The 22,731-nt window shown below is 47.2% G+C and overlaps 1 protein-coding gene across 4 annotated transcripts in view; it reads left to right on the forward strand.

Annotated features, from left to right (window-relative positions):
* The window catches only part of Farp1 (FERM, ARH/RhoGEF and pleckstrin domain protein 1), a 266,129-nt gene that overhangs the window by 211,026 nt on the left and 32,372 nt on the right, over window positions 1–22,731 (forward strand). For 3 of the 4 annotated variants that reach the window (XM_036199556.1, XM_036199554.1, XM_036199557.1), the window contains exons 12-16: window positions 1,698–1,773; window positions 2,889–3,144; window positions 15,319–15,506; window positions 16,428–16,517; window positions 17,405–17,538. In XM_036199556.1, the coding sequence (XP_036055449.1) occupies window positions 1,698–1,773; window positions 2,889–3,144; window positions 15,319–15,506; window positions 16,428–16,517; window positions 17,405–17,538 (744 nt within the window). The remainder of the gene's footprint in view (window positions 1–1,697; window positions 1,774–2,888; window positions 3,145–15,318; window positions 15,507–16,427; window positions 16,518–17,404; window positions 17,539–22,731) is intronic. The other variant, XM_036199558.1, reaches the window with a different exon arrangement.

Raw genomic sequence — 22,731 nt, forward strand, 5'->3', positions numbered from 1 at the left:
GCTAGCTCCAGAGCCTAGAGCCTGTCAGCATTTCTGGGCTTCCCAAGGGAGAGGCAGAGCCCCAGCAAGACTCAGATGAAGGGCGAGGGGTGAAATCGTGGCCTAAGCCCTCTCAGCTGCCTGTGAGTGACTGTGTTTAATCATCTTCTGTTGTTGATGTTAGTACAGTGAATATTTCCCCTAGCATATGGACAAGATGTAGTGGCTATTCCTGTTGTTACAACTTGGGCATTGACAAGTGCAGGGGGACTCTCTGGAAGCCTGAAGAGTTGGAAAAATCTGATCTTTGAGCTCCATCCTAACACTCCTTCATGGAAAATTCCACACTTGATCCCAGTCAAAAATGTACAAAATTATAAATATTATATACAACAGCCTTCAGGCTATGTGCATAAGGTGCATAGGGAAAAAAAGAATTTTGTGTTCAGATTAGGATGCTATTTCCAAGCTATCTTGTTATGTGAGTGCAAATATTCCAAAATCCAAAAACCTCTGTTCCCAAACTTCAGAGGAAAGGATACCCAACATGTGTTAGTATTTGGACATATTTAGTTCAGAAGTTCTTTTTGTTTGTGGTCACTTGACTAATAGAAGTAGATAAAACCACCTTGGGTCACCTTATTTAATTACCGTCTCTCTTTCCAAAAGAAACTGATAGATTTATGTTCCTTCTGGGGTGCAATACTTATTCATTATAAAAATGGAGGATTGCCCTGGGTGTGTGGTGTTTCATTTATATATGCTGTCATAATTATATAAATACATGCATACAATACATGGAACTTGATTTGCTTTTTCACTTGTCTCTGAACTCTAGAGTATTAGTGTGCTTTACATTTTATTGATCTTGCTCCCTATTAACAGATGTTCAAGTCATTTTGATGCTTTATTCCAATTTTGCTAAAATAAACCATGAATCCCTCATGGTTTCTCATGACCTCTACCCAGAAATGTGATGTCAGGAAGCCTTTGCCTATGTATACGAGCCACTAGCTCACCAGAAACAGCCTTGCCTCTCTATCCAAGGATAACAACCCCATCATTTTCTTAAACTGTTGCAATACTGAAGACCACACAGGAGGTAGCTCTGACCGTCCATATAGATGACCTGGGGCCTTTCCATCCGAAAAAAGATATGTGTACACTGAAATGTATTTATACCATCTCATGAGTTCAGTACTTGAAAAGTTTCTAATACCTATTCCGTGGATAGGGAGGACAGACAGAGGACAGGTGTTGGTGGCCCTGTGGTCCCTTCCTTGAGTCTCAATTTCCTTACAGGGAGCCTTTTTCTCCTAGGTTTACGTTTTATAAGAGTAAGATGGCATGTGATCATTACCTCTGTCATAGATCTGATCAAGAAAATACTGAACCAAATTGGTGCTCATAGTGTTAGCTTGCAGGTCAGTCTTTGATGCCTGGTGGCTGCTCCTATCCTTTAGCTTTCCCCATAGCTAACAGACGGAGCTCAGTCACTCATGGTCCTTCCCAAACAGAATGCTCAGGAGAATGTGATGTTGTATAATCTCTGGAGTACACAGGAGTTAGGAAAACACTGCGTGTATGTCACATCCACAAAGGTAGCTTTGGGTACCTTCATGACTGAAAAAGGGCCCAGTGCCTCAAACAGAAGGTGTTTGCTTCATTTAACCCAAGCTGTCCTAACTTGAGCTGTCGTCTTGTGTGATCTCCCTCAGAAAACACAGCAAGATCCATTCCACTAGGAGCCTCGCTTCACAGCCCACAGCATCGAATTCAGAAGTGCCAAAACAGGTGAGTGGGCAGTCATGGACAACTGTAGCTCTTTTCCTCAGTTCTCCAAGCTTTGGGCTTGCCGACTGTACTTTCCAGTCCTGTTTCCTTTGCTCTGGGATTTAGCTCCAATGGCCCTGAGCTGGCTTTGGGCTCTGAACCCGGCCTCTGCACAGCAAGTCTGTGGTGTGGCTTTTCAACTACTGTTTTATAATTCTGAACCTCATGGGGCCTGAAACATACATGGCAGTCCATGAGACCAAGCCTACCTATCAGCTAATGTGTCTGCTGTGTGACTGACAGGGACTAGTTAAGAGAAAGCTGAGTGTTAGCTCCTGCTAAGAGGAAGGCTGGTAGAGTCCCAAGGACTCGTGTTGGACAGCGGCCAAGCCACAGCAGGAAAAATTGTCACTCTTTAACCCGAGTGCGCCGAGTGCCCGCTGACCCCAGTGCTGGTGTCTCGGTATGCTGTTTTCAGAGCTTTCTCTCAAAGAGACCAAGGATTTGTTTGAGGAAGAACATGAAGGTGTTTTCCTTGTGTGACTCCAACACCAGCTCTTCACCTATCATATTACCCTTTTTTTTTTTTTAAAGACTTATTTATTCATTATGTATACAGTGTTCTGTCTGCATGTATGTCTGCAGGCCAGAAGAGGGCACCAGATCTCATTATAGATGGTTGTGAGCCACCATATAGCTGCTGGGAATTGAACTCGTGACCTCTGGAAGAACAGCCAGTGCTCTTAACCTCTGAGCCATCTCTCCAGCCCCCCATATTACCCTTTCTTTGTCTGTAGCTTTTCTGGAGTCTTCATCATGTGGTCTATCATGGGTTTCTCTTCTGTCCCGTTGGCCCTTCCTAGGGAAGCTTTCATGGGCTGAAAGGGCCATCTGCTGCATGCCCACTTGAGATGAGGGTCCTGGGAAGCAGACAGTGTATAACTCATGTGCTGGGGACCCATCTCCACCTTGTATCACGAGTTTCCCTTTGCCTGAGCACATGGTTCCGGCTCTGGGGAGGCCATGCTGGCCTCTGCGTGCCTACGGAGAGACGTGGAAGCTAGCCCACCTTTCCACTCTTTCTCCACTCTCGTATAGCCATCTCCCTCCATCCTTTTCCTGCTCTCTCTTCCCAGTCTCCACAGAGTGCCAGCCTTACATTCGGAGCAGGTTCTGAGTCTCCCAGTATCCAGAGCTGCCAGCAAGCCAAGGAAGCAAAAGTGTCTACGTTGGAGTCGGGACCGCACCAAAGCCCAGCTCTGTCTAAGAGCCCTCCGGGGAGCAGAGCTGCGGACGGAGCGGCCATGGTGCCACCCGAGGAAGAGGAAGAGGAGGAGGGTGGCAAGGATGGCACCCAGCCAAGCAAACGTCAGCCCCCGCAGCCAAGCACAGGTCCAGCATCCCGGGCTGCTGGGGGCAGCAGTACTTCCATCCCTTTCATTGACTGTAGTGATGTAGATAGTGAATACGACCTGCTCAGAGAACCAGGGTCCCAGTCCCGGTCCCAAACAAATGACAATTATGAGGGTGATTTGACCAGTGGTGTTTATCTACTGTCCAGGGATGAGAGGCAAGCAGAGACTAGGCACAGGGCTTCCCCTCCCTCTACAAAGTCCTCCCGACCTCCTTCTAGAGAATTCCTTGATGATGATTCAGCAGATATTACCTTTGATCTGAGCGGGAGCCCTGGGCTCCCAAGACATAGTTCCCTGATAGATGAAATGTTCAGGGCCTCCACTGGCCACAGCCCCCTGGCCACCCCTTTGTCCCCCTGCAGCAGAAGCTCAAGTCCAAATATGAGTTGGGACAGGACTGGGTCCCAAGGCTATGTTTCTGAAAATGGACATGACCTTAGGGAAAAGAGTGTGGGAGAAGATAGTGCCCCAAAGCAGGGTCCTCCTTATGGAAACTGCTCCCCTGCCCTGCCGAGGCCCTACTTAAGGAATCTTCCCAGTAGGTATAATAAGTCAGAGACCGACCCACTCATCCTTAGCCAGGCAGCCCCCACCCCAGAGGTCATGGATAGGCTTGGTGACCAGGAAGAGGAAGGGTTGGCCAACATGGCTGTTCCCCAAGGTAGGATGCTAGCCAACGGCACCTCTCTCACAGGCCCTGTCTCAGAGGATTCCCTCATGCAGGCTGTGTGCACGGGTAGTGTAGTGGGCCAGCTGGCACCTCTGCAAGTGACCGAGTGCTCCACTGGCAGTGGGACTGAGTCCAGTGACTCGGACTCTGCCATGGTGAGCCCTTCAAGGAAGTCCCTGGCATTTGGTTACCCAACAAGTCCGAGTTCTGCATCCAAGAGGAGGAGTCGGAAGGGCTCTCTTGGCTTGCACCTGAGTGAGGAGGAAGGGGAGGAAGAGTGAAGGACTGGAAGGCAACAGTGGTCAAGTGTTGATCAGAGAGTCATGATTCCAGGGTTGCCACACAGAGGGTCCGTTCCAGTGACTCGTTCGTTTTTAGTCAACATTTGTTAGATGAAGTTTGGGGTAGGTACACATTTATGGGTCATGCCTGACTCCCCAAACCTTTAAGGAACACAGACTTCACACAGTGGCTTGCTTTTTAGAAAGCATGGTGCAAGGTATATAGGAAGCCCTAACAACAAGTTACTGAAGGTTTGCTTTGCTGGTTGAAGGGAATAAGAAATATCTTACGATGAATCGGGTAGTGTGAACAGTGTATTGTATTTACCTGGTAATTTTCTGTGTGTGTTCAATTGTGTGTGCAGATTCTCCTCCTATTGGACGAGAGTTTTGACTGAAATGTCATTGAGATCACAGAAAAGTGTTGACTTTTACATGTCTTTCCCCTCTGTAAAAGGGGGGCCATTTTCTGGGACCTATAAGGAGGCATGGACAAATCGGAGGCCAAGTGGAAGTTGGTTGCTAGCTGAGACTGTGTTGGTAAAATCTTACCCAAGAGTAATGGGATATTTTAATGGGAAGAATCTGGGATCCTTTTGGTTTCCTGTGATTTGCCATAAAAGTTGTCAGCTCTCCAGGCATGGGCATTTACCTGGGATTGCTCATTTGGTTGGGGTTTATGTTGCTGGGTCAAATCATTAGGTTTCTTTTTAGAAAATGGCTCTCTGACTCTCAGAATCACTCGGTGAACCAGAAATGCTACTGATTGGTGAGGCAGGGGAAATGAATACCTTGCCCTGGGCTCTGTGGTCTCCAGCAGTGACCTGCCAGTCACATGGTGCCCTGCATATCACTGCCCTTGGCTATATGTAGTCTTATGATCCCACTGGGAACACTGACACCTGGATGTTCCTATGACTTCTTCAGAATCTTGGCAGCCTCTGCCTGCCACCCAGCTTTTCTGCACTGTAGATCATGGGGCTATATTTTATGGCACATTGTGTTTTTCTTAACTGTACTATGGCATCCCTGAGCCATTGTTAAATGAGTGATGCCTGATTGTCACCCAAGAGATTGGCTCTGTGGGTTCAGCTAGAGCCCTTTCTTTATCAGACCTGACAGCCCTGGAGAATCCATTGGAATGAAGTAAGAGCATTAGCTGAGTCATTGCCTTGTTTGCTGGAGTGCAAGGCACGTACCACAGATGAAGTGCTTTTTTAAGGCCTCCATTTGTAGTTTTCAGTCTTTGATAACTTTTTAATCATAGAACAAAATCTTTAGATCTGAAGAAAGTACAAAATTCTGAAAAGAGTTGTAAAGATGGAGCATCCTTGGTGAGCCGCCAGGCTGCTGGTCTTAGGAGACTTCCTCCTGCGGCTACATCACAGGGGAAAAGCTGGGCTTGTTCAGGAAGTGAGGTTGAGCTTGGCTTGTGGGTCTCAGAATCTTGTCAGCAGGAATGTTGAGAAGCCTAGTTTTAAATATTCTGAAGACTTCATCCATTTGATTGCAAGCAGTTTTGCCTTTTCTTGATCTGCTGATTCTGTGCGTGACTGGTGGATCAAACCGGTCACTGGAGAGGGGTTGGCAGCTGTTCACTGACATAGTCTCCCCATGCCTCACCTTAGATGGCTTTGTACGTTCAGAAGGCTTGTAAAGCTGCACTGGGCCTTCAGCAGTCACTAGGCAAACCCTCACTGTGGGTGAGCAAGCTCACACTCAGGAGTTAGGTGGCTTCACAGCCAGCATCATGCCACAAAGCTGCAAGCACCCCTCAGTCACGTCTGCTCTTTCCTCTCATGATTTCTTAATGCCGTCGGACCGCTCAGGCTCCACAGTTTAATTTTGGAGACACTTGTCTGCATTTCTAACTAAAATTAGATGTGAAAATGTTGAATGATAAAGACAATTATAAGCTGCTGTTCATACTCTAGGGTGCTTACAGTTTTGACGTGTTGTGTCTACTCTGTCTGGTCTTAAAAAACGGCATCAGTTTGCTGTAGGAAAACTTAAAAGCAGGGGTTGATCAGGGTCATTTGATTGTCTTCATTGTGACAGTGATAGTTTAAGGGGCGTGTCCTTTTGCCTATCTCTACAGAAGTCCATAGTGAAATGGGAAGGGTTCTGTCTGCTTTGCCATGTGATCATAGCAGACCTGAGTGCATAGGACCCGCATGTTCTTACAGTTGCTTTGTTTTGCCTTTTTCTTTCTGCAGAAGTGATTTTACTTGAGTGCTTTCGAAGCAGTTGACCCATCCTCGAGTGCCCCATGTCTGCCACCAGTTTTCACTTGTGTGTAGCACAGAGTTTTCTCTTCATTGGTTTTGTACCAGCCAAGCAACTTCGTTTCTGTTTCTTGGCTAGTGTTTCTCAAGGGGACAGTTTCAGCAAATTATTAGTGCCTAAAAGAATTAGGGACAGGTTTGTTCCAAGGTCACATATCCTGTCACGCTAAGAACAGTCACTCGTTGCCCTGCGGGAGCCTGTCTTCCACTCATCCAAATTCCAGAACACTAATCAGAGAGTGCATGCCTTCAGTAGCTGAGGGTAGCAGGGTTGCTGGGGTCATGCATCCTCCCCACTGTCCCTATGCAAAGCTCAGAAAAACAACACCCCTTCCCAACCTTTTTGTCCTCCAGCTGTGGAGAGACCTCAGGCTCCAAGGCTTCCTGAAGCCCACAAAGTCTCAATTTGGGACTTACAAAGGACCCACATTTGTGTAAAGTTGAAGTAAGGTGAGGGACACCAGTCATAGGGATGGCCGTGAAAAAATACATAGAGACTAGGGACGGGTGGATCCCTCAGATTTCCAAAGGGTCCTGAGATCTTTCAACCTCTCCACATGACGGTAAACACAGTTCAGCTCTCTGGCTTGAATGAGGAACATGGGCCTTCAGACCCTGTCTGCTCACTACTGCTCTTAAAAAAGGAATGGTGTCTTAAGGCCAGGGATAGAAGACAGAGAAACAGATTAAAACCCCTCACGGCTGTGCTAGGACCCCTTTACATTACTACAATTTGTAGGATTTTATTTTGAAATATGTAGACCCTTTTGTGGTTTCCCGTGTTGATCCTTCTTAAGAGCAAACTAAAAAGGCAAGAAATTCCTTTAGCATGAGGAAATGCGTTTAATGAGTTCCAGAGCCTAGACTGACTGTTCCAGCTCCCTCCAACAGTCATCTGGGTGCCAGGGATGGTATTTTATTAGATAGGCATTTAATTAGAGGAAGTTTGTGGGCCAGATTCTTTCCTACATGTGCGATTTACCTCCAGGAATTTCTCACACGGTTATCCCTCTTCTCCACCCATGCTGCTCGGTCTGCACGTGTAGTGTGGGTAACAACTGTTTTCTGCTCAAGAACACCCCTGAAGGCTTAAACCAAGTAATGTTTTCTTTAAAAAGTCAGGACTGAGTAACAAAAATGCAGAGTCAGCCCCTCAGGACCACTTTGAGTTTGAGGGGGGTGCGTCAGCCTTGGAGTCCTCCTGACATGTGTTGCCAAGCCTTTTCTGAAGAAGGACTACAATTCAGATAGGAAACACTTTCAACACTGGTAAAATGATACTAGATGTGCTTTGAGGTTTGGTTTGTTGTTGTTCTAGCGAGACTGACTGGCCATGCACTTTCAGACAGCTTTCTCCACTTGCAGTGGTTTGGCATCTCGGTACAGCACGCACTTGTGACAGCCATCGCCCTCAGTGATGGGCCACCAAGTCCAGGTAGACTGAGCGTGAGTTAACCAGTCAGGTGCCGTTGGCTTTCTGTGTCCTGCCTTGATCGCTTGGCTTTGCCTGGGCCCTCTACTTTGGTTAGCTAGAATTTCCAGTGTTCACTGTTGCATTTCCAAGGAAAGCTGTTTCCTGATCCTCTCTCTCGTGTGTACACATCGCTCCTCTGTGTTCCTCTAGGGATGGCCTCCCTCACATTGCATGGCTCCAGTCTGTTCTGCTGGTGCTGAATGTTGAAAATGAAATGCAAGTGTTTTCATAAACATCTTATAGTTGAACCAGTTCCCGTGATCTCTGAAGAACAGACTGACTTCACATGAGCCAAACGCAGACAAACACACAGGGAAAGGCTGACCAGTGGAGCACTGACTTCGCTGAGCAGTGGCTGACTAAGGAAGTTGACGTTGGTGACATCGAAGGGCCTACTGGCCCTGTTCTTGTTAGTTTAACTCACCCCTTTCCGTGGGATCAGTTGAAGCTTCCAACAGGGAAATGAGTTCCCTGGAGACTCCCAGGTATGGTAGTTAACAGGAAGTCCTAGCATTCAGGCCAAAATTAGCATGCCACTTCATATCAGTTTTCTTTTAATTAAAGAGGTAATAGTGAAAAGCATTTTTAAAAATCTGTAATGATTCATACATGGAGTCAGCCTAGATCAAAGATCCACGTGATCTGGGTGCAACCAGTTGGACAGAATGCTGTGCAGGTCTTCCTTTAGTAACCTCGAGAGACTGCCGTATGTCTCCTGGGAACAAGTGTTGAAAGTGTGGGTTTGTGCATGAGCCAGGGACAGGGGAGGGCGTAGGTCCTTTGGGAAAAGGTCTTCATCTGATGAGCAGCATAGCACTCCCAGAAAGCCGTAGGTGAAGCCTGTCACACAGGAACTGTGTGACGCCTGACCAGAAGCTTGGGAAGTGAGCTCTAAGTAGCCTAGGCTTTTCTTTGTTCAGGATGACCACATTGAGCCCATGATGGCTCCCAGCATAGGCTGGAAGGAGGACCTCCTGCACTCTCGTGGCCTCTGGTATTGGATGGTAACTTCCCGCGGAAGGCAGTGCTTGGGTTTCCTCATGAGGACGCTGGGTCCGGTTAGTTGCTCTGTGATGGCTCCCGAGCTGTTGACGTGGGAAATCAGCACTGGAGTGGTTGGAATGGGGTTTGAAAGGCTAACACAGTGGAGCGAGGGCTTTGTTGTGGAGACTGGTGCCAGGAGGACCTTGAGCTTCCTGCTAGGGCCAGGTGGAGCCACTTCAGAATACAGAAGGGTGGTGGGAAATTGCAGGACACAAAGCGCTTGGACCAAGGCATTTACAGAGTCTGGGGCTGGGAATGGGGCATGAGGGTACCGGGAACTTTGAGGCATCCAGTCTACGTTAGTCTTCATCTGGGTGGTCAACTGGCTCTAAAGTAGGACACAGTAGAAGGGTCACCGTGTGTGGTGCAGCGCTGACCGTCTGCCATCACTCACCGGTGAACACCCGCACTCACAGCTCCCTTACTTCCAGTGTCCTGCGTGAGAGCAAGGCTTTGGCCCCTTATAGAAGACTCACTTAGTTCTTCAGTTATTAGGGATGGCCAGCCGCTCTCTCCAGAAGCACCTAGAGTGGATAAGGAGTCCTCCCTTGCTCTCACCTCTTCCTGCCTCGGAAGACTGCTGCGAACCTAACTAACCAACTTCACAAGCTTGGCCCGTGTTTTAACAGTTTGCTCCTGTTCTCTCTATGTGTGCATTTAATCCTTGAGGCAATGATATGTTATACTAAAATTTTCTAATGCACTGAATTAATTCTCAAGTAGAAAAGGCTGGGGACTTCATACTCATTTTTGTCATTTGTTTAATAAATTTGAGAAAACATTCTTTCCATTGTTCCATTGTACACAGTGTTTTGCCAGCATGTACCTCCTGGGAGAAAAAGCTTTGTTTTCAGCATTCTGTCTGGATCCTCAGAGCATGTCACACCCTCTGTCCCTTGCATGGTTGGAGCACTGTTTGATGTCCTTTCTTTAAAACAACCCAGAGCCTTGTTTAAATGCCGATTTGTACCTGGAATACCCACGTCTTCTAGAACACAGCAATCCTGCTCACTCAGCGGTATGTTGACAGATAGCAACATGTTCATCAGGGTGCTGGGAAAAGGTGGATAGACTTGGCTTTTGTGGCCCCTCTTCTCTCAAGGCCTTGCACCTTACAAGGTTAGCTGTGGGGGTGGGGCAAGCCCTTGGAAGAGAGCAGGATCACTGTAAAGGGGGGAACAGATGTCACAGAAACAGAGCGCATCTGTGATAGCAGCTTACACTGGGGACTCACACAGCTGACCGACCAAAGGACGGGCTTTCGTATTCTCAATGGAAGTAAAACACTTGATGTAGATTGGCTTTGTTGGGAGGGAGTACTGGGTGGATGTGAAGGAAGTCCAGCCCTAGCTGGCTTCTCCAGTGGTTAAGCTCTTCGTTAACATCAGTAGGCACCCACACTGTGTGCTCCCACAGATGCGCTCTGCCTTCCCTTGTGCTCTGGGGTCCGGTGCAGTGCCTCAGCAAAGCATGCATTCCTGTTACCAGGAAGCACTCTGTTCTCTCTGATAACCATGAGTTTGGTGACTGAGCATGGAAGGCCAAACTCATGAAAATTGTTTGCATGTTATTAATATCTCATGTTAATCTGAACTCGAGGCTTTTAAACCTTGTTCTAACAGGCATCTTGCTGTAAAACAAAAACAAACAGAAAGTTCCTTCCCACTGATGGCCGAATCTTTGTCCTTCATACAAGATGTAATTTTTTTTCATTGGTATGAGGCTCCATGTTCCTCATCCCAAACAGTACCACCAAGTTCACCCATTCCCTACCATCTTCAATCAGAGCAGGATTCTCCCGTCTTCTCTTCGCCCTATAAGTAAGAACAGCATTCTCTGCCGTTTGGCCAGTAGTGACATTTCTCTCTTTTTCTGCAAGTCGGGCATCACTGCATCACTGCTGCTTTTCTGAATGGCTTGATGAGAAAGTGTGAAGTGGATACTTAGCCACTTGTTAAGCTTTTCCTAAAGAACACTGGGTCTGAGCAGCACATGTAACTTACCCCAGCCACCTATGTATCAAGAAGAGGACACCAGCTCCAGCCTTGGTAAACTGACCTGGTTTTTCCATGTGGGAACCTTGCAGTCAGGTACTGCGGCTGTTTCCATGGAGTCTGTTGGGCAGGGACCAGACTCCTCCACAGACCACCTCTGAGTCATGTGATGGTGACCTCCTCGAGTGGTTAGCTCTCAGAATAGATGTCTCTATTGAGATTTCATTATCTCCTCTTTGAGTGAGAGTTGTGAGTTTAAAAAGAGCCCCGCATTTCTGCTGTCTTTCCTATGTATGCCTCTGGAACATTACCTGGGTCCATAGGTAAAATCTATATTTTAGAAGCAGGTAACAAGAGATGGGATCCTAGGATCTAGAAGCTTGCAAAGGAAGTGAGTTTATCTGAGGGAATAGTAAAAAAACATTTGAAAGTAGAAATTATATGTGTCATCCGTGTTCTCATTTTCAGTATTTAACAAATGATGAGTTTCTTTTTTTTTTTTTTTTGGTTTTTCGAGACAGGGTTTCTCTGTGTAGCTTTGCGCCTTTCCTGGATCTCGCTCTGTAGACCAGGCTGGCCTCAAACTCACAGAGATCCGCCTGCCTCTGCCTCCCCAGTGCTGGCATTAAAGGTGTGCACCACCACCGCCCGGCGAGTTTCTATTTTTTTAAATTGTCAGATTTTCTACTTCTCTTTTACGGGAAAAACACATGAAACCCTATCAAGTTAAAAATTAGACATTAATCAACTTACTGACCAGTTTACAAAACAGGACAGGTCTAGAAGTATTTGAAATGCCATTTTTAATTACCTGAGATATAGATTTTTTTTTCTCTTTCTCTTCCCAGAATTGGGAAGTTTGTTTACAAGGCTTTGGCACAAGGTGAAGAGGTAACAGTCAGTAGGAAGCCTGTGCGGATCCCGGAGGGAGCAGACACAGGAAGCTGGCTCACTTCTAGAAGCCTCTGGTGCCCCCAGGCCATTTCATCTCCCCTGATGGAAGGCTGTCCTGAGACTCTGGGCCTTCCGTAGGCCAGGAAGGAATTATGAATGTATTCTAAATGAAAATGATAAAGCTAGGCAGGCAGGCAGGCTGTGGGCTGGGTGACAGATTGAAATCCATAAATATTGCAGGGCTAATTTGAACCACATAATTATTTGTGGGGTGACAAAGTGTCCATTTAGGGAGATTTGAAAAGATTGCCAGAAGTGCTCACCTTGAGAGCACTGTTGGTTGTGAGGTTGCTGGTCTACTGGGCCGACATAACTCAGATCAGACAGATCAGTGGAGAGATGACAGTGTGCGGAGAGGCAAGGGGCTCAAGCGTTACTAACCCGTGTGTCTGAGATGATGCAGGGCAACGTTTAGAAGCAGGAGAAAATGCTTTTTTAAGCCATTCGGAGTTTGCAGAGGTTTAGTGAGCCATTGATCTCTAATATTTAAACTCTTCCCACCTATTGCCTTACTGTCCAGGTGCTTCCTCAGAGGGTCCTACAGAATTATTTGTCTAGAGCTCCCTGATAAAGAAATTTACTTCATGCCCATTTGTTATCAGGGAAAAGTAATTTAAAAAAAAAACCCAAGCATCAGTCATCCCACTGAGCAAGGGTGAGGGTGGTTCATGTATTCCTTCTCTTTGCTTCTACCGCCTGGGGCTGTGCCTTCAAAACAGACGGCAGGCTGGACAAGCTGTTGATTCTTCCCCCGGGGAAGCGTGGACTACTTCATCAAAACCCAATTCTGTGGAGTAACTAACACTATCTAACCTTGAACCCTAACTTGCTTTAGATGTGACCTTCACACCTGCCAGTCTGGACACCAGTTTGCACAGAGGGTTGTCAGCATCCTTCCACAAAGTCAAAAAGGGAATTTTAAATGTTCACCTAGCTGCCAAATTCCACTAATCGCTCTCCTCGGCGCATTTCATTGATTGCTGAGTGGTAAGCAGTGACATCTTTGGCCACTGTGTCTACCTGGAAAGTTTCAAAACCTTTAGTAATCTCCGGCATAGGTCCAGCTGGTATTTGTGAAGTCCAACTTGAGAAACTCGGGCCTTCTCCTTCCTTAGCCTTGCTGATGGACTCCTAGATCAAAGTGTTCGTGTTTCTCCACGTCCTGGTCTGACAGTTTCGTAGCCAGCACTCTGCCTTCCCTGAGTAGACACAAGAACCTCTTAGGAGAAGGAAGTTAACTACCCCAATTGGGTTATCCCCTCTGTTTATTGCACCTATAAAATTGGTGACTGGACATGGTTAGGCCACACGTGTAGAACCCTGTGGGCGACCTGAGCTGTGGCCAACTTTATCTGTACCTTGGGTGACCAGAGCCTCCCATCATCACATCCAATATGAGTTCTTCCAAATCTAACTAACCGTCTTCTTTAAAAGGTGTCAGGTCACCACCTCTCCAGGAACCAGTCTGTTGCCTTATGCTTCCAGCCTGCCGGGTCAGCTAAGTGCAGGTGTCCCCGGGGAGTTCAGCCAGGGAGCTCACCTTTCACCTGTGGAGGGTGGATGTGGTTGTCTCTGAATGTGTACGCCTTCCTTTCCCCTCCGTGTGGCAGCTGGCTCCCTGTCGCCGGAAGCTGTTGACCGCCTGCTGATAACCCCACTTGAAGCTAGCTTTCTAACAACTTTTTGTCCTTGGCTCCAACTGTCTCAGTGAGGTGAATGCTTTTTCTGTACCACGTCACTGCAAGCCCAGGCCCAGCATGCTGTCACTTACACCCGGCCCACCTGGTCTCGTGAGAGCTGACGGTAAGCCCCACATGTAGCTAGGTGATCGGTGGACAAATCAAAGTGTCTGTCACCTCAGCAACTCACAAATGCATGGAATGTTTTGATCTTGACACAGACTGCCAGAATTTTTGATTTTCTAACTTCTATTTGTAGTGGTAACGTTTTTCTGTGAATTTTTTTAAAGAGAATAGTGTAGAATCTTGAAAGAATTGCAATTTCCAGTGTGTCACTATATCCTATTTAACAAGTTTCATCCTAATCACTGTATCAGTTGTGCACTAGTGTCAATAAAATTGACATTTGTGAAGCGATTTCTGGCCTTTTTCTCCGGGATTTATGGGATCTGGTGGTGTGTGGGGTGATGGGCCTCTGTCTAACACCAGGACTTCATTTCAATGAGGTTTATTCAAACGTGTTTTTTAAAGTCCAGACTTCCTGTAAGCGCTCACCTTCTCTTATCTCCCAAGGATCCCTGACCGACCAGCTGTCAGTAGGCATGACAGCTGCTCTTTGCTGTCTTCTGGGTGCCATGGCACTTCACCCGTGTGATGCCACTCACAGGGCAGCATGGGAGCAGGGGAGGAGATTCAGTGATTCTCTCAGGAGTTGTACCTGTGGGGTCGACATCACTGCTGCCCTGCATTAGCCCCACTGTGGGCTGCTGTATCTTGTACTTCCAGAATACCTGTGAACAACTCCAGAGGGAGAAAACAGGTGTCGGGGCATGAGGATACTTCTAGAAAACTATCTCACCTATCAGGGGACATCCTTAACCACGTAGTGGGTAGCCAGGACCAGTGGGTCAGAGCTGGAAGTGGGGCCCATTCTTTTCCTTGTAACCCAAACTGTTCACCTCATGTTCCTTCTGCATCAGAATTACAACTATACTAGGTCTAAACACACAGCTTAGAAGTGCGTTTTGAAACACCCCATGTGGCCTCAGAGGGTTGAGGCCGAGTGTCCCGTGTGTGACATCTCCTGCGGCTGACTGGACTAGGTAACCTACGTTTTCCTATTGTTTAATGTGATATCCTTTCTAGAGGACTACCTTACGACCTGTTGCTTCTGATTCACAAAGGGGAACTGTGCTAATGGGATCTTCAGCTTGCGCCTTTAAATGACCACGGTTGCGTGTAATGCTAGTGTTTCTGTCCCAAACAGTAGCAGACATGGAGTGGCATCACCAGGTACACTGAGCTTGCTTCTGTTCTCTGTAGACTGGGGAGTTAGCTGCTTGACCTCTTAGCCGTGACCCATTGTCACAGATGTGGTCTGTCCTGAGTACACCAGCTGCTTAGATGCCTGTTTAGTCCTCATGGTTCCTCTCTGTCTCACCGTGACGTAGATACCGTGACTTCCTGGAGTAGTTTTTAGAAGCAGAGGCGGTAGTTACCAGATAAAACTAGGATTGTGCTATGCTGGCCAGCACCCTTAATTGTGACCCATGCAGAGGTCTCTGTCTTACGTTAACTACGTAACTGGGGCTGCATTGAGTGAGGCGGACTCTGGGTACAATGTAGAGGGCGGGAAACTTAGCAGTGCATTACATGTGCCATATGGTAGCCATGGTCTAAAGATTTACAAAAGTGACCGTTGCAAAGAGCCCTCCAACCCCAGAAGGAATTACTTTTTTTTTTCTTTTAAAACTTCTCATCCCCAAACAGGCTCCCTGACTGGTAGCCCTCACCTTTCAGAGCTGTCCATCAACTCGCAGGGAGGAGTTGCCCCAACCAACGTGACCTTGTCTCCCAACCTGAGTCCTGACACCAAGCAGGCCTCTCCCCTGATCAGCCCGCTCCTGAATGACCAAGCGTGCCCAAGGACCGATGACGAGGAAGAGGGCCGGAGAAAGGTACAGATTCATGGGGAAGGGGAGGGGAGTTAAAACGACCCCAAATAAAATATGCTGGCTTCAAATGTACAGCTGCCACGGGACCATCATGACTCTCCATTGTCATGGCCTTTTCATATTCCCCAACCAAACCTCTGTCCTGTTGACTAATAATTATAATTCCTTATTCTTGATAACCCACCCGGACTGCTTACTGTATTTGTCTGTTCTGACTGGCTTCATTCACCTGGTGTCATGACCTTGGGGTTCTCTGTGGAGTGGCGTGAGGCGGAATGCCTCCTTTCTGTGGCCGTGGCCGTTGTAGAGATGGATCCATCCCATCTGTCAGGATGCGGGGTTACTCCCCTCATCTTTTGCTGTTTTGAATAACACTGCTGTGCACATGAATGTCCACAGACTTGCTTTACTTATACCATAAGACACTAATTGTGGCCCATCTGACTGCCAGGCTCCAGGGAGCCGAGACACACTGCTAGCACCATCCATCTCCTTTTGATCCAGCCACTGACACTGTAAATGCCATCTTGTAACATCTCAAGAAACCAGCTCTGCCAGCCTATGGCACAGGTCTCAGGATGCTGATTTCTTGTGCCTGAGTTTCCTTGAAGATTGTGTAACTCTTGCCTAATTAGAGTCCCCTAGCTGATGGTAATACTTATATATCAGAAGCCATTCTTTTCGCCTACTCCTCCTAAAATTCATTCATTCATTCTCTCTCTCTCTCTCCTCTCTCTCTCTCTCTCTCTCTCTCTCTCTCTCTCTCTCTCTCTCTCTCTCTCGGAAATAAACTTACTTAGACTTGATGCTAGCTAACAAAGGACTTACCCATTAGTTAGTGAATACTGTCTTTTGATCAGGGTATTCTCAGAGACTTCCACTCAGATGTGACCACTGTGTCTTGTTCTTTTACGGATTTTACAGAGATTCCCAACCGACAAGGCCTACTTCATGGCCAAGGAGGTCTCCACCACTGAGCGGACATACCTGAAGGATCTTGAGGTCATTGCTTCAGTATGTACAGTTTTATCTTTAATGCAAGCCCTGCATGAGTCACTTAAACTTGTAGCTGCTGCTGGGAGAGGCTGGGGTTGCAGGAATGTTAGGCTCCCTGACTAATTGCAAGGATTATAGATCCTGACCATGGGTCATGGCGATTAATGTCAATCGTATATTTAATTTGGAATGTTCCCTAAAAAAAATTGTGATTGTGGTTTTTAAGTGCAGAGGAAATGAAAATTAAACAGTCTACTGTCTGTGGACACTGATCCAGAACATTCTGTGTTCTGCTCATCGTCAAATGTAACCGATTGTGTTTGCTGGAGGGAAACTTCAGGTTATCTTCATAGTAATCTGTGCCGTGCTGAGGAAAGTGCCACCAACGGCCTTTGACAGCTGTTGTCTGGCCTGTCCATTCTCAGAAGCAAAGCTGGGTGCTCCAGCAGACTCGGACCCCATGATTTTGAGCAAGAGTTTACCCAGTAAAGAGGGACACCCACAGCATTGGGATGAGGTGGTGTCTGGTGCTTTGCAAATACTGGGCCCAGTTCCCACTCAGGTGACGTGCGTGCCCGTGGACAGGCAGTTTTGCCGCCCGTGCTCTACATTTTTGTGTCGGTAGACGGACAGCTCCTAAAGAGTAGCCTGTGATCCCGAACTCAGGACTCCCTCGTGAGCTGGCCTGAGTGAGGACTTGGTTCAAGTAGTTGCTCACTGAGGAGATCAGCCCTGGCTTGAAGAAGCCATGGGGAACCATTTGAGAGAGCAATCACAGAGAGAGCCTCTCTTCCCTCAGAGTGGGGAGGGGCAGCAGGAGGGCCTGCCTCCGCCTCTGACATGCTCAGAACCCGTAAGCACTCATCCTCTGCATACGTCTGAGCTCTTCCTCTTTTTATTCCCAGTGGTTTCAGAGCACAGTCAGCAAAGATGACTCCATGCCCGAAGCCTTGAAAAGTCTCATATTCCCGAACTTTGAACCTTTACACAAGTTCCATACCAATTTTCTCAAGGAAATTGAGCAACGACTTGCCCTGTGGTGAGTACAGTCCAACTTGAAATCTGCGTTTCCTGTCGTCTGCACCCCTGCTCCGTCCTGTCTGTCTGCACCCCTGCTCCGTCCTGTCTGTCTGCACCCCTGCTCCATCCTGTCTGTCTACACCCCTGCTCCGTCCTGTCTGTCTGCACCCCTGCTCCATCCTGTCTGTCTACACCCCTGCTCCGTCCTGTCTGTCTGCACCCCTGCTCCATCCTGTCGTCTGCACCCCTGCTCCATCCTGTCTGTCTGCACCCCTGCTCCGTCCTGTCTGTCTGCACCCCTGCTCCGTCCTGTCTGTCTGCACCCCTGCTCCATCCTGTCTGTCTGCACCCCTGCTCCGTCCTGTCTGTCTGCACCCCTGCTCCGTCCTGTCTGTCTGCACCCCTGCTCCATCCTGTCTGTCTACACCCCTGCTCCATCCTGTCTGTCTGCACCCCTGCTCCATCCTGTCGTCTGCACCCCTGCTCCGTCCTGTCTGTCTGCACCCCTGCTCCATCCTGTCTGTCTGCACCCCTGCTCCATCCTGTCTGTATTCTTCCACTCTGTCCCATACACGTAGCCGAGATAAAAGTCAAACAGGCCTGAGGCAAGACATCTTTAAATATTTTCCGATGGGAAAAACAACCACCAGGCGGTGGTGGCACATGCCTTTAATCCCAGCACTCGGGAGGCAGAGGCAGGCAGATCTCTGAGTTCCAGGACAGCCAGAGTTACACAAGAAACCCTGTCTCAAAAAAACAAAAAACAACAGCAAAAAATTCCAATGAAATGCTACGTGTCTGGGTCTTATCTTTGCCTTTGATTGAGGACTCTTCGAAATGCATTTTCTTATGCTAATTACATAGTTATTTTAAAGTAAAGGTGCTTGCTTTGAGGGGACTGTGGGATGGTAGAGGGACATGGAGGATTTGTGAGGTGACATTTCACTGTTGCCTGCTTTATAGTTATTGTGAAGCTACATATATGTTGTATGTATACATATACATATACATATAAAATGCTATATTGCATTTAACAGCTTAAAGAATACTTTGAAAATATAAAGTCTGTGCAACACAAACATATAGACACACAGCTGACGTTATCATAAGGATATAAAATTTTTTTTATTTTATATGTACGTGATGTCTGTGATAAACATGCTACAGTGTGCATGCGGAGTTCAGAGACAACTTTGTCTCTTTCACCCTTATGTGGATCAGACTCGGGCCACCAGACACATGAAAAGTGCCTTTTCCACTGAGCCAACCTAACAGCCCAGGATAAGATTTTTTTAAATACTTGTTTTGTATGTGGGAGTGCTCAGGCACACACCTGCGTCAGTGTGTGTGTGTGTGTGTGTGTGTGTGTGTGTGCGCACGCGTGGGTGTGTGTGTGCATGGGTGTGTGTGTGCGTGGGTGTGTGTATGGGTGTGTGTGTGTATGGGGGTGTGTGTGTGTGTGTGTATATGGGTGTGTGTGTGTGTGTATGGGTGTGTGTGTGTATATGGGTGTGTGTGTGTGTGTGTGTGTGTGGGTGTGTATGGGTGTGTGTGTGTGTATGGGTGTGTGTGTGTGTATGGGTGTGTGTGTGTGTATGGGTGTGTGTGTGTGTGTGTGTGTGTGTGTGTGTATGGGTGTGTGTGTGTATGGGTGTGTGTGTGTGGGTGTGTGTGTGTGTATGGGTGTGTGTGTGTGTGTGTGTGTGTATGGGTGTGTGTGTGTGTATGGGTGTGTGTGTGTGTGTGTATGGGTGTGTGTGTGTGTGTGTATGGGTGTGTGTGTGTGTGTGTGTGTGTGTGTGTGTGTGTGTGTGTGTGTGTGTGTGTGTGTGTGTGTGTGCATGCAAGTGCACTCTGCTTTGAGCAGATAGAGGCCTGAAGATGGCAGCGAATGCCTTGGAGCTAGGAAAGACAGGCCAATAAGAGACAATCTGACATTACATGGGTGCTGGGATCTGAACTCCAGTCCTCATGGCTGTGCAGCAAGTACTCACTAACTGCTGACCCATCTCCCCAGCTCCATAGGGATGAATTTTAATACCGTGACATGATAGGAGCAAAGACATCCATCACAGAATTAACACATTAGGTTGACTTAACTATCCATCAATGGAAAAGTGATTAAAAATGATATTAAGTCTCTTCACTAGATACCAAATACAATCTTGACTTGGGAGATGAAGCTTATATATATATATATATAAAACTGGAAATTTTTTTATAGAAAATCTGATGTAACCTTACCTAAAAACTTTACCTATAGAGCCTCTCCTAGAAAATTTTATGGGGCTTTTTAAGGATAAGTTATATGCATGGGGAGTTGATTGTCTACCAGAGATGCATTTGAAAATGCAGGAAAAATAGCAAAGGGCTGCTCCCACAGCTACAGAACCACTGTGTGCTCTGTGCTCCTGCTTTCTGATTGGAAGTGGTGGGGAGGGGACGTTAGTGACTGTGGGTCCTGAAGGAGCCTGCTCTGGGGCTCTTACCTCTCACAGCGTTAGACTGAGGCCTTCGAATATCTTTGTAATAGAGAAGAAAAACAGAGCCCCACTCTTGCTTCCTGAGACCAGGGTGCGGGGCTCTCTGACCTAAGCGGTACCGGGCTCTGTAGCATTTTATACCTGAATGATGTAAGATGGCCTTCCCTTGAGAGGGAGATAGCAGGCTTTACTAAGAGGCTGGGGGGGTGGGGGGAGATTACATTCAGAATGAACACATAACAGTACAAAGTTGGGCCTTGCTGGGAATGAGGAAAACAGAACGCCACTTCAGCAGGAGCTGGGTGTGAACACATCAACACTGCCATTCAAAATGAGACATTCCCAAACCTGTTTGTGTCCTTCATTCTTGCCGCCTAGGAAGGCAGATGAGGAGCTGGGAATGGGGGTGGCTTGGGCCTGTAATCCCAGCACTCATCAGACGGAGGCAGGAGGATTGCTGACAGTCTGCAGCCAAAATTTTCAACCTGAGGCTCACATTTGAAATGAAGTAATGAGGTTGTATCCCATTCGGAATGAAATGCTTGGAGGAATAAGGGGCACTCAGCCTCAAACACATGATACACTTGTCTGGGTACCTATAGGTTAGTCCTGTAAGAAAGGTGAGTGTTGTCTTTTCTGTACCAGAGGGCAGAGTTGAGACACAGGAGTGAGTTTCCAATAAAGCCCTGCAGAACTCCTGAGCGCCACCCTTTCTCTCCAGCAGAGGGCGCCTGCCGTTTCCAGAAAGTAGTTACCCATGGTGCAAACTCCATCGCTGCTCCTACTTGAAGGCCATGGAGGGATTGGGAAAATGGAGATTGCTGGGTTCCTGTCAGCCCTGTTTAGTGTGAACTTTGGGGATGAGATCTGTATTTCTCAAGTACTTCTTGGGGTGGCTGTGATGAATATACTTGGGGAACAGTTGACACCCCTACCCAGTGCCTCTGGCAAATACTGAATCTGGGATTCTTTGGTCTGCATTTCTGAGTGGATTGAATTCTATTTCATAAAGAATTTCATATCTACAAGCATGAAAAAATGAAGGAATGACTGAACACTATGGATTTGTTTGTTAAAGGATTGATCCCCAAAATCGCTCTTGGAAAGGTTCCGCAGAGCTCTGGGAGCCGGGGCCTATGGGAAGTTTCATGCCCCCATGGAAGACTGGAAGAAGGAAGAACCTTGTCTTTATGAGTAGCTCATCTCAGTTATTCTGTTGTAGAATCAAGAAGCTGACCAATGTGATCAGTGACTCTGTGTGTGTCCCAGGCTTCGCTCACAGATGGTCCTGAGCCAAGGCTTTGCAAAGGAAGGTGCAATGTTCTGGGGAGGCACAGGGTTTTGCTGCCAGCTTGGCTTTGGAGGACATGTAGGACAATGATGCCTGCAGAAAACAAGTGACTGAATACAGTCAGCGAGAACGGGCCACATTCGTGTTTCTTAAGGAAGGAATTTGCAGTTATTGACAGAGAGATGTTTAGATAGAGGTTTTTATTTATTGTGACGTGGCAAACACAGGTTGGCTCATGTTAATTAAGATAGTTAAGAAACGAGTATGAGGACCAGGAAAACGACTCCGTTGTAAAGTTCTTTGCTAGCACACACAAAAAGAAGGCCCAAGTCCAATCCCTGGCATTGCTTGACGCTCACAGCAGAATCTTCGATAGACCTCTCTCTGTCCGTGACTGAGCAATACTTACTCACCTGTAACTGAGTCGGAGTCTGTCTCCCACAGGACTGTCTCATCCATTAAAAGATCTAGTGTTTGCCATGGGCTCCGTGTACTGTGTCCCACACATGAAGGACGACAGCTGGCATTTTAAGTTGTATTTTGTGTATATATGTGTGATATGTAGGTGTGGTGGTTCCTGCCATGGTGGGCATGTAGAGGTCAAAGGATAACGTTTGGGAGTTGGTTCTTGCCCTCCATCTTGTTGCAATGAGTCTCCTGTTTCTGTTGTGTTGAGCACACCAGGCTAACTGGCCCACAGGCTTGTGCAGGATGCTGCAGCCTCCACCATCTATCTGGAACCAACAGGTGCAAGCACCCACATCCAGCATTTTTATTTTGTTTTGTTTTTGTCTTTGTCTTTTAAGATTTATTATGTACCGTGCTCTGTCTGCATGAATGCCTCCAGGCCAGAAGAGGGTGCTAGATCTCATTATAGATGGTTGAGAGCCACTATGTGGTTGCTGGGAATTGAACTCAGGACCTCCTGAAGAACAGCCAGTGCTCTTAACCTCTGAGCCATCTCTCCAGCCCCGAAGCATTTTTTTTTTTTTTTTTTTTTTTTTAACCATAGGGCCCAGGAATTGAACTTGGGTCTTCAGGCTTGGCAGCTGCCGACCTTGCCCACTGAGCCGTTTCCTGAGCCCAAACTAAGCTTTCTAAAAAGTTAACTGAGTTTGGAATACTTTAGATTTGCTGACGTGATAGATTTCCTGCACAGAACTCACTCTTTCCCCTCCGTTGAGCGTTTTTTGTGTCCGTGTAGGTCAAAATGAAGAAAGTAGTAGTGTCATGTTGCTGGTGTCGAACTCTAGACTTTATTCCTTACTGTTTTCTAGGTTTGGGATTTAGAGTTTGGTTTTGTTTTTTTCTGGAACTTTCTGTGTTACATCAGGCTGTCTTGGCCTGAAACTGACAGAGATCCCCCTGCCTCTGCCTCCTGTGTGTTGGGATTAAATCATGTACCACCACATCCAGCCCATTGCTATTTTCAGTTACT

Source organism: Onychomys torridus, chromosome 9, assembly GCF_903995425.1.
Source record: "Onychomys torridus chromosome 9, mOncTor1.1, whole genome shotgun sequence".
NCBI classification, from domain to species: Eukaryota; Metazoa; Chordata; class Mammalia; order Rodentia; family Cricetidae; genus Onychomys; species Onychomys torridus.